At 43.3% G+C, this 12,224-nt stretch overlaps 1 protein-coding gene across 1 annotated transcript; it reads right to left on the bottom strand.

Annotated features, from left to right (window-relative positions):
* Window positions 1-5,909: 5,909 nt before the first annotated feature.
* Window positions 5,910-11,233, bottom strand: LOC147603098 (laccase-12-like). The gene is made up of 6 exons (XM_086797473.1): window positions 11,101-11,233; window positions 10,862-11,016; window positions 10,519-10,763; window positions 10,285-10,413; window positions 6,433-7,404; window positions 5,910-6,348 (listed from the first exon to the last, which is right to left on the bottom strand). Exons 1-6 carry the CDS (start codon window positions 11,206-11,208, stop codon window positions 6,218-6,220), a joined length of 1,740 nt encoding a protein of 579 aa, XP_086653599.1. The 5' UTR covers window positions 11,209-11,233; the 3' UTR covers window positions 5,910-6,217.
* Window positions 11,234-12,224: the final 991 nt, after the last annotated feature.

The raw sequence follows: 12,224 nt of genomic DNA, 5'->3' as shown, positions 1-12,224 counted from the left end.
TTTACATGTTTATCTCAACAAACTTCCTTGAACACTCATCACACATGAATGCCATCATGATTATGACTGGTTACTTGTGGCACCTCGTGCTCAAAAAAGATAAAAAAAATTCCCAACCAATCAAATAGATGCAATGCTCCAAAGTATTCAAGATTAATAGCATCTACCTAAGGTCGTAAAAGCATCGAAATCCTCCTCTCTGTATTAAAAACTCCTTACCAATGCTCGAAAAAAAAACATATTTTTCAACCAATGAAAATAAGGAGAACTCTTAAATTTGTCTGGTTCTTATTTCCAAAATCTCTACTATATTCCAAAATATATAAAAATTTTATTCCTTAAGAAAGGGCTACTTAAAAGCTTAGCCATATTTCCCAGTGTTATTACACTATAATGTCTTATTTTAGTAAAATATATGAAAAATCATTCCTTAGAAAATAGGGCTATTAAAATCTCAACCAGTTTTTCTTGTAACCAATACAGATACACGAAAATGTCTTATTTTTGGAGCACTGCTCCCTGCATTCCCTCCACGATGAAAGGCTACGGAAGGTTGATGTTTTGAGACGAATTTCTAAGTGGGCCAACTAGAGAATATTGACCCGGTTAATTAGAAGTTAATTTGGCCATGGGAAAGGGTTGTTCTTCAGAGAACAAGAGGGAATTATAAATAAGTTTATTAAAATATATAATAATAAATGTCGGTTGAAAATCAAGACTTATGCCCATTGCCAACTTGCCCACTTCACCATCCATGTTCCAAGGCTCAATTCCCAACGTTAAATTGTAAATTGATATCAAAGGTGGGCAACAGTGCTAGAATTTGAAGGTTGCAGTACCCTTCCAAAGGGTTCAAAACCTTCACAAGAAGGGTGAAAAAACAATTACCCATCAAAAAAAAGGGAAGGGTTTTTGAAAATTTCGTTATATGCCCTTCCAATCTCTTCATAAAGAAAATCTAGTAAAAGAAAATCCCTTCAAATAGAAAAAATAGGGTACCCTTCAAATTCTAGGCCCGGTGGGCAATGGCACCGGAGTCCAGACGTACCACCCGCCACGGCCTTGTTCTGTCTGTACGAATGTACCTTCTCCGTGAGTGCTGCTCAATGCTCGCATCACGCGTGTGTGATACATCCATCCTAGTCATGCGATTCCGGGGCAACCGGCCCACGGAGTTCCATGTACCGTGCCGAGCCTTGAGGCCCTAGAGCCGTACACTGGCGGGTGGCAGCTGGCAAACCCGCTAATATGACACCAAAATGTTTTTTTTGGCATTTTTGAGAATAAGAGTGCCATATTATTGCAACTTGTTATGTAATAATTTTTAATGGAATATTCTATATTTCTAAAACGTGCTACTAGAAGACCTCCATCCTAGGGTGACAAGCCAAAGAAATTAAAATTAATTTCATTGTGCTTGACATTGGATCTAGTAACAAGAGTTTGGTGTGTTTAAAATAAAATTCATTGTGCTTGACATTGGTGGGGCGACGAGTCACTCACTGTCATCAATATATACGGTCCTTGTGATGCTAAAGGAAGGGCTAGACTTTGGATAGATCTTAGAGACTTCCCTCTTGCTGCTACTGCTGGGGAGTGATGTCTTATTGGGAACTTTAATATGGTCGAGGCCAAAAGAGACAAAACTAGCCCCTCTAGCCTATTTACAGGGTCTGAGAAAGCTAAATGGAGATCTTTGTGTGAGAAGTGGGCCATGGTAGATATATGGTCCATTGGCCCATGGAACTGCTCACCAGGCTTCACTTACACAAGTTTATAATATGCCAACACAGCTTCTAGATTGGACAGATGCTACTGTTCTCACCAAGCGGATTGGCTACCCCACTCATTGGATGTCAAAGTTGATACCTCCCAAACTCTCTCTGACCATTTGCCTTTAATTATCAAACTTGAACAGGCCAGGGACGCTGAGTGCACTCCGGAAGGTAAAAGGAAAAATCTTATAATAGGTGCTCATTTTTTTAAAGCTCCATTCTTCAAAAAACTGGCTAAGGAGGCACTGCTCAAACTAGGGAAAGACGTGGAATCCTCAAACCCACGGGCCTGGCATTCCTTTGCTCAGAGCATCGAGTCTGCAATCAAGAGGGTTGGGCCCAGGGTGAAGAAAGACAGAGAAGGCAAGAGTTAGGAGCTACAACAGAGCAGGTAGTAGAGGGAATCACGATAAAGAAATGAGAAGGAACTACTTCGGTCTCGGATCATGAGAAATGGCTCAAGGCAAAGGCATTGCTGTGTGGCTGAGCTCCAGCTCGAGAAGATTAAAAGGACTAGGGTACTAGCAAGAGAACTTTTCCTAAAGCCAAAGGTTTCCAACCAAGCTCATTTTTTTCGCGCCCTCAAAATAAAAAGGAGACAAAGCATCATCTCTTCGATCACGGATGATACAAGGAATGTACTCACAAAACCCAACGAGATGGCCACACTTATGTTGGACCATCTTAGCAAAGTCATAGGTCAACCTGAAGACTGCTCCCCTGAGGTTGAGGAAGCTTAGGATCTCCTCCTCCAGCAATGTGAAGTGTACCTTATTAGCCTTGGATGCGAATAATCTTGAGAAGCCCATATCTGAAGAGGAATGCAAGATGACCTCCATTCAATGGGGAAAGAAAAATACCCAGGGTGGGATGGATTGACAACATAGTTTTTTAAGGAATTCTGCAAAGATCTCCGAACACCAATTGCCGTAATGGCTAACAGAGCCTTTAGTGAGGGAACCTAGAAACCAGTGTAAAGAAAGGGCTAATTAAGCCAATACCTAAACTAAATGCTGCTCACTTCTCAAGCACTGGCGCCCCATCTCAATGATGTCAGTGGCATATAAGATCATAGCGAAAGTGATAGCACAAAGGCTGGCAACATGGTTTCATCAAAGGAAGGTCAATTTATGACAATATCCTTGTAGCATTAGTTGCCATTGAATATGCAAACTTCACCAACCAAGAATGCATTCTGCTGTCATTCTGTTGTAGCTTGATCTTGACAAAGCCTATGACAGAATCTCCTGGAACTACATAGAGAGAGTTATGCAAGCAATTGGCTTTGGACCCCGTATGTGTAAAAGAGTCTACACACTAGGAGTGAACAGCTCATTAGAGCTACTATTCAATAACAGAGTAGTAGGCTCTTTTGAAGTTAAGAGATCTATCAAGCAGGGGTGCCCTCTTGCCCCCCTCCTATTTGCAATTGGCTCACATCCGCTAGTTGTCGCCCTTGAGGCAGTTCTGGACAAAGGAGAAATCCAAGGACTATCCCTACCCGGGCAAACAACGCCTTGCGAGGCTATTTGCAAATGACTCTATGCTATTTGTCTCTTCAAATCTAGGATACTAGACTCTGCATCATGCACTATACAATTAATTCTAGAAGCATGTACCATCCTCCTAAAGCTATAAGAGAATGGAACAGCTTAACACCAAAATGTAAAATTTGAGTTTTTTTGATCTCCCAACTTATCTGAATGGTGTCTGGTTGGCTGAACTTTGCAAGCATGTGGTGTACCCCACCCGTCACACTTACAAAGTTTGATAAACAATTGGTGGTCATTTGGATGAGATTGGTGATCTATCTCGATTTTTCCACGCAAGTTTCTCCAAGAGGAGGTAGGGTGGTTGTGAATCTTAGGATCTTTCCCCACCTTCTTTGCAAGAGAAAGAGTGGGTAAAGAAACATGAAAAATCCTTTTAAAATCTCTGCCTCTTCTTATGAGCGTCGTCATCTTCACTCGATTTGACAAGATCATTAATATTGCATCTGATTTATATATGAAACTTACTATCCCAATGGTTTATGATTGCATTAACAACCTATTCTTGCATTCTCTTCATAAGGAACCAATAGCTCATCACCTCTTTTATCCACAAAATATGTGAACTTTTAAGAATATACACATAATATATTAAGTACCAATTTTCAAAATAGGGGGGTTGGGAAGATTTGTTCTCCATTTAATATCCAACCACTTGAATTATAAATTCTATTTGAATCTCATGAAATAGTGGGAATACCAATTTGCAAAATAGAGGTGTTTCTCTAACCTTTGAAACAAGAAATTCTATTTGATAGTAGGAATAGCTACTCTTATTGTGAGGGAAGTGAGTGAGAGAAAGACTAGGCTCAACAACTATGTACTATCTTTATTTAATCCTTTACTTATTCTTAATATGCTCCATAACATTATCCAAAAAGAAGTGCTAATTATCAAGTTTAGAGAGGAGGTAAGTAATGTATATTCTTAGTAAGTATTAGAGAAAATCTAAATTAAGAAGGTTAGATCTTAGGTTCATTTGGGCCCTCTTCGAGAAATGTGCCACATAGAAAACATGAGATGAAGCACAACATCTCACCCATAAGAGGTGCGATGGTGACCAAACTTTACAAGTACATGGGTAGGGGTACATCCCACACACTTGCAAAGTTCAACCATCATCCAATGTCATTCAGGTAAGATGGGATTAAGAAAAGCTAAAATTTATGTGTTTGTGTCCTTTGGGAGAAACCTATATAGTAAATGTGAGATGAAACAACATATCTCACCCGAACAATGTCCAATGATGGTGTGACCAAATTTTGCAAGTGTGTGAGGATGGTTACTCTGCACACACTTACAAAGTTCGTCAAAACCATTAGACGTCATTCAAGCAAGACAAGACCGAGAAAACCTAAAGTTTGTGCGTTTGGATTCTCTTTGAGAAACTTGAATGGAAAACATGAGGTGGAGCACCAATCTCACTTGATGGATTGTCGAATGATGATGACCAAACTTTGCAACTATTTGGGTAGGGGCACCCCACACACAGTTGCAAGTTCGACCACTATCAGCCATCTTTTAGATAAGAGGAGATTAAGAAAACCAAAATTTTATGCGTTTGGGCCCTCTTTGAGAAACTTGCATCGTATCCCACCTGAGTGTGACATCGGATGATGACCAAACTTTGCAAGTGTGTGGGAGGGTTTTCCCACACATGTTTGCAATGTTTGGGCACTATCAGACATTGTTCCAGTAAGAAGGGATCTAGAAAACCTAAATTTTATGCATTTGGTCCCTCTAAACTCGGATTATGTCCCCTCTCATGTCAAACTTTTAGAGAGATATATTCTTAATATATATTTCTCTAGGACCATTCTAAATGTTAGAATATTATTATCTAATATAAATCTCTTTTTTAATCTTCTATTAATCTTACTTTTCTGTCATCTTGAAATAGACATGCCTTTAGATGATATTACGAATAGTAGAAACCGTAAAGTAGACATTTACATTCATAAAGATGAAGATTATGGACTAGCAAAACGTCCATATGTTAGGCAACCGTTACCTAATTCAACCATGTCCACACTAAGAAATGAGGGGAAGAAGAATGTTGATCTTTGGGTGGATGGCAACCCTACCTTTGGGTAAGGGCCATGTTGCTCTTAGTACCCCAAATCTCTTTATTCTCATGAAATGTCCTATATACCCCAACCGTACCTTTGGGTAAGGGCATTGTTGCTCTTAGTATCCCCTTCATTTGATACTTTTTTCCATATGTCTTGTCTCCTTATCTCCATCCTAAGATGAAAGCTTTATTGCTCCTTGTCGTCTTTCTTTAGTCCTAAACTCTACATCTTTCACTCTACTTTCATAAGGAGGGTATGCATCTTTGATTATCCTAGTTGTGTTCCTTCCAAGTGTTTCTTTAGTCCTAAACTCTACATCTTTCACCCTACTTTCATAATGAGGGTATGCATCTTTGATTATCCTAGTTGTGTTCCTTCGAGAAAACAAAAAAATCTTGAATCAAGAAACTCCATCCCTTGATACCAAAACAAAATATTAAATGTACTCTCCAACATGGTATCACTCGTTAGGTTCAGGCTGCTCCATCTTCTGCAAATCTGCCCCATAAAATTACATTTATTGAAAACTTGGAGGGGTTGCTGGACATGAAATATCCTCCGTCGATGGTGGACATTCACATAACGTACCAAACACAAGGGAATCCTAAGAAGAATTCCATGAAGTGCTAGAAGGGGAAAACAAAAAGAAGGAAGAATGAAAAAATTGGCTGGGTGTGGGATTCATCAGAATCCTGAGTAACAAAACACAAGAGAAACCTAAGAAGAATCCCATGGAGTGCTAGAGCGAAGGAAGATTGAAAAAAATGGTTGGATGTGGGATTCGTCAGCTTAGCAAGATGGCAAGTCGAAGGGCGGGAGCTTAGCAAGATGGCAAGTCGAAGGGCGGGGCCCGAACGGACTGCTCTGGTCCAATGCCGTTTGTTACAAGGAAAGCAGTTTCCAAACCCCAACTCGTGTGGATCTCCAAGTGACAGTGCATGAGCCACACTCCTGCATGCATAGGGTTGTGACACTAATGTGAGCAATGCAAGAACATGAAAACTTGTTGAAGGCATAATATTGATGTAGTTGTACCTGGATTGTCCGCCCGGAAGCGGAGGGCGACCCACCCTCCCTTGGGGACGCCTACAGTGTTGCGCTCAGGAGGGTCGGCCATGTTGAATGTAGAGGGATCGCTCGTGCTATTGTAGTTTCCGACTCCTTGGCCTACCACAAAGAAGTTGTAGCCGTGGAGGTGGATCGGGTGACTCTCGGTGCCGAGGATGCTGGTGCCTTGTAGAACGAGCTGTACACTGGAGTTGAAGGGCAGCCAGGAGAGCCGTGTGCCCATCTGCGGAGCGAGGTTCTTGGGTTGTGCACCAGTATAGTTGAAAGGCCTTACGGGTTTGTCCGGAAAGCTAGTGGGAAAGACATTCATGGCACTGGTCCGATTCTTCTTGACGCTCATCGACTTGAAGAAGAAGGACTGCAGGAGGGCGGTGTTGGGAAGGGTGAAAGAAACATTGCTGACTGCGGCTGCGAACATGCCTCCAGAGGGCCCCTGGCATACTTTGGCGCGAGGGCACGGTTTTCTAGCCAGGCCCACGGTGAAGAGCAAGTGGCGGTCTACATTGAGGGGAACGGTGGCTGGGAAGGCGTTGGAGTTGAGGCTTCTCAGACTAGCGCTGAAGTTGTTGGCCAAGGTGGTGTCGTTGTAAGAAGGAAGGGCAGGCAAGACCGGCGTGGAGGAGTTGGGGGATCCCAAATACTCAACCACTGCGGTGGCCGTGGTATTGTCGAAGGGCACGGTGGGACCTGCGGAGTTGTAGGCCCTCACTGCGAGCAAGTACCTTCCGGTTGGCTGATCGGCAGTGAGGAGGACGTTAGTGGTCTGCCCTGGCGCGATGAGTATTGAGCTGGCCTTGAAGGGCTTGGTATAGGTGGCGTCGATCTCCACCACGGTCAGTGTATGGTTGGCGAGGCTGAGGAAGAGCTCGTCATTGAGGCCGGCATTGATGATTCGGAGCAGGTAAGTCTGGTTCTGCACCACCGGGAGCTTAAACATATCTGCAGCTAAACCTCCCTTCCTCATGGCTTCCCTCCAAATGTCAAGGATGTGAGGGGACAATTCGTCTTGAGAGATAGCCTCCTTGACCTCCTTTTCAGTGAGGTTCACCATCTTCTTCCTAATGCTGGCAATCTTGGCCCTAGCAGCCGAAACTTCGTGGGAAGGAGGGAGGTCTTTGGGAGGGTATGGAACATGCTGAAAACTCCGGCCAGAACTACATCTTCCAATAGCCTATGATAGAATAGACTGGTCGTTCCTCTTCCAATCCCTTCAAGATATTGGCCTCAATAGGAAATTCATAAAGTATGTCCAAACCTTGCTTGGGAATGCGTCTTCCAAGGTGGCTGTCAATGGGTCTCTCACTGGTGCCTTCCCTCTGAGGAAATCTATAAGGCAAGGTTGTCCCCTGTCCCCTCTCCTTTTTGCTATTGTTGCGGATGCTCTGGGGTGGCTGGTTAACAAGGAGATAACTGATAATAATATCAAGGGTATTGAGATCCCCAACAGGGCTGATCCTTTATGCCTGCAGCTATTTGCTGATGATACGAATGTGCTTCTCCGCAATGAAGTGCAGACTGCTGCTCACTTTATGACTTGCCTGGATACCTTTTGCCTTGCCAGTGGCTCACAAATAAACCACTCCAAGACGAGCTTCAGAGTCTGGGAAGGGTTGCCCCCTCCCTCGATCCTGTCCGCTGGTTATAAGAGTATCCCTGATGGTGTTGTTTTCAGGCTTCAACATCAAACATCTCTTCCAAACAAAGGTGGGACTATGTGCTCGATAAACTCAAGAATCAGGTCAAGAAATGGAGTAACATCAACACAGGGGTGGCGTCAAGAGCCTTCGTCCTAAATCACTTCATTATCCCCTCTGTTGTTTACTTCCTGGCCTGTTGGAGACCCTCTGAGACCCAACTCCAATCCCTTAACTCGATCATGGGGAACTATCTTTGGGGGGGATCTCTCGAAAGTAAGAAGGTCAGCAAAGTAGCTTTTCAGTCATGTTGCTTGGAAAAAGAGCAAGGGGGTCTTGGCATCATCAACATCGGGTTGCTTGCTGAGAAGCTTGCAGCTAAATGGGTGCAAAGGGCCATCTTTTCTAAGGATGTTTGGGCAGACTTACTCAAAAGGGATATCAATAAATTTTGGCTCAAAGGTAAAAGATCTTGGAAGGGTTTCTCTCTCAATGAAGCTTTGTTCTCAAAGGCCGATCTCTCCCCTATAGGTAGTAAGCTGTGCTGTAGGATGTGGGAGTCGTGGATGAAATACAAAAAGCTCTTCTGTTTTCAAACCTTTACCAAGAGAGGTAGATATGCCTATTCAGCTGACTCTGTGTGGTTTGGGCATCTTGTGTCTCCGATCTCCAATGAACAGTTCCAGACCAGTCTTTCTTGTTTCAAAGCTGGTATAAAGGTTTGGGGCGACTTTATGTGACTCAACTGGAATGTTAAACAGAGATCAAATCTGCAATAAATTCATATTGTCCCGTAGTGGAGTTGAGTTGGTCATTCAGAGGTGTAATGCTCTTAAGGTTTCCATTCCCCCGGGGTTGAGTTGTGACTGTATAACCTTTTCTAAAGCCATCCGGTGGGGAGACTCCAGGAACCTGGTCAAGTTACCTAACAACTTGCATGCAAGTAAGCTGATTCTTAAGCTCAATAAGAGATGGTCCTTGGCCTGGAATAAACATCAATGGGCCTTCCGATTTAAGCTCATTTGGGCCTTCGCTCATGAAAGAAAACACGCCATTTTGGCCTGGCTTGTCATGCACAAAGCGACCTGGACCCTTGAGAAGGCCCTGAAGTTTGGGCATGGTAACGGCCTTTGTCCCCGCTGTAATTCCAAGATTGAAACGGTCCCCCATCTCTTTTTCTCTTGCCCAGACACTAGACAATTCTTGGATGTTCTTAATAAGGCTTTTAAGAAAATTAGGAAAATCCCTTTGAGCTGGAAAGAAGTCCTCTTAGGCGAATGCCACTCACTTGACCCTTTAACGTGGCAGTCCGTCAGAATTCTGTTTCTTTGGCATGTTTGGAAGCAACGTAATGAAGCTCTTTATGGAATCAAAACTAATCACCACTTTTATCTTTTTCTTGACAGTGTACTCAAGCTAATACATCAACCCCGGCCGAGTGGTGTTCCCATGGAGGTGGACCGGTGGCAAGACCTACCTTGGAGGAAATGGAAGAGATTCCATGTCTCCTCGCATTGCCAAACAAAGGAAGCTATGATACAAGAGCTTCAGCTAGAATGTCAAAGAAGACTTCAGAATTCCGAGTACTACGTCCAGGCTTCAGAAAGCTTCTGTGGGGTTCCTTAAGCCCTCATGGCCCCAATCTTCTGCTCATGAGATTTTCTCAGCCTCTCGTCCGAATTGAAGACAGTCTTGCTTCAACTGGGGCTGGCTGGCCACTGCCTAGAGCCTCAGTCTGTGCTTCAGGTTTTATATGTCAAACTGGTACAGCAAAGTTGTTATGCTGCAATGTTTTTTGCCCTTAATCTTCTGCTCTCTATGTTTAACCATCCTCTCTCCCGGAATAGAAGAGGGGCTGGCCGCCGTGTGCCTCAACAGGATTTGTCTCTAGAACTGATGCATCAGAATTTCTTTTTACATGTATTGGTGCTGGCCGAACTGTTCATGATATGTTTCAGTTTTGTTTCAGAGTTTTGTCCCCCTTTTTTCTGAAGGGTTCACCAGGTCACTGTGTCTCCCCATGGACCTTCCACATGGGATCCTGTAACATCATTTTCTTTTAATATATTCCACTGTTTTAACAAAAAAATATAATAAACATATCTGCAATTTAATACGCTGATTTTTACAACAACCAAATTGTGTACAGACAATAAGCTGTCCGTGCCTGAACAGTAATGATTACCCTTAGCGGAACAATTGTAGAGGGCTCCCGGCTGCCCGTTGATCGTGTAGGCATCGGAGACGTTGGGGCCGGCTCCAGACTGCAGCGCTTGCTTTATCACAAATTCCGTATCCGAATTCCACCACTCACCTGAATTTGTAAGTTGCAAAATTCTCAACGTGTTACTGCATGATCGACGACCAGTGCCACCCCTACAGGATGGCCAACTTATCTATTCGATGGGGGGCAACGTACCGAGGACGATAGGGATCTCTTGGGCCGGCTGGGGGAATGGATACCTGCGCTGTGCCTTTGGTAGGATGATGAAGGCCCGGTGCACAGTAGAGCGCATCCAGGAGATGTGGGCGTGCCAGAAGAGGGTGCCGCGCTGGCCGGTGACGGTGAAATTGTAGAGGTAGCTCCGCCCCGGCTGGATGAAGCACTGCGTGATGTAGGCCGGCCCGTCGAACCACCCGGACCGCAGCTGACGAACGCCATGCATTGATACATATCGATCGATCCACAGCAAAGTAAAAGCCGAAGTAAGTAAATACCTATGTGGCCGTAATGGCGTTCGTGTTAGTTCAGATCAAGTTACCAGTGGATGGTGATATTCTTGTCAGGCATCTCGTTGATCACTTTGACCAGCACACGCTCCCCCTCTCGCACGAGCAGCGTCGGCCCAGGAAACTCGTCGTTCACCGTCACCATGCGTTTGGTGTGGCAAAGCCGGGTGAAGTTGCTGTACTTCACCTGTGCGCGTGGTGGATTAATGTCAAAATTTGCAGCCCCTGCGCAACCAACGACACACACACACACACAGAGTCGGTCACTTACATGGAATTTAAAGCGGCGGATGCCCAAGTGTAGCTGTGCCCTATGAACAGGGAGAATTGCTAGCGCCGCAACGATCAGCAAGAGAGAAGAATAAAGGCCGTGCGCCATGCTTGCTAGTTGACTTTCTCAGGAATTGGCGTCCACGACTTTGGTAATGACGTGCGCCCACTTTATATACGCAGGACGATCGTCACCAACCGTTGCTAGGACTCACCAACCGCTGCTAGAACTGCAGAGGGTGCTCTTTTCTTATCGCAGTTGCTTCAAGCTATCATCCATATCTCTTCCGGCCCCGAGTGCCTTGAGTCTCACCATATCTAGTAGCTGTAACTTGTCCGTTTCTAATGCTTGGCAAAGCAAAATGGGGCCTTATCTTTAGTGGGTGGCGTTTCTTGACAACCCACATCCACCCGTTGTACGTTACAAGCAACAATCACACTTGATATATATATATCACGTGCTTTGACAACTTTTTTCAACCCCTTTTGTTCATTTTGCCTTTCTTTTTTGATCGAACTAAAATAAGTTTCTTCCACTTTTAGAACTAGTGCAATTGCAAAATTCTGATTGTAAAACTCATCGACCATATAAGAGTACATATATATTCTTAATTAGCTTACTGTTGTTTTTTTAAATCTATTTTTTCAATGCTCAAGAGATATTCATTTTTTAAATACTTTGATTTTATATTTCATCCACTTTAAGATCGAAATATTCCTAACTAAGTTGTGGTTGTTTTTCTAAATCCACTTTTTATCTGCTCACGGACGCTAGATTTATTTGACTACTTTGTTTTGGGATTGTTTTCATTGCTTTTGGTATTTTCATAAACCTTAGTAACTAATGTGTGTACACACACACATATATTGACAAGTTTGTTATGTACCAAAAACTATGCATCGCATGAGAATGCTTGTTGAGGTGTACAAAACTTAGTGACATTCTATATTATATTACGATTGGATAGTATATTAGACAATATTCAATAACTTGTTTTTTCATGGATCAAACCACTCTTACAAGTCTACAATACTAAGTCAGTGGATGTTTGTAATTTCCACATAAAACATTAATAAATCTATATCCGTACATTTACAATGGTATAACTTTAATAAATTGAACCA

This window comes from Cibotium barometz, chromosome 65 (assembly GCF_041138505.1).
Source record: "Cibotium barometz isolate CiBa-2024 chromosome 65, ASM4113850v1, whole genome shotgun sequence".
Classification (NCBI taxonomy): Eukaryota; Viridiplantae; Streptophyta; class Polypodiopsida; order Cyatheales; family Cibotiaceae; genus Cibotium; species Cibotium barometz.
The sequence above is the reverse complement of the archived record's forward strand: the minus strand, read 5'-3'. Positions and strand labels throughout refer to the sequence as shown.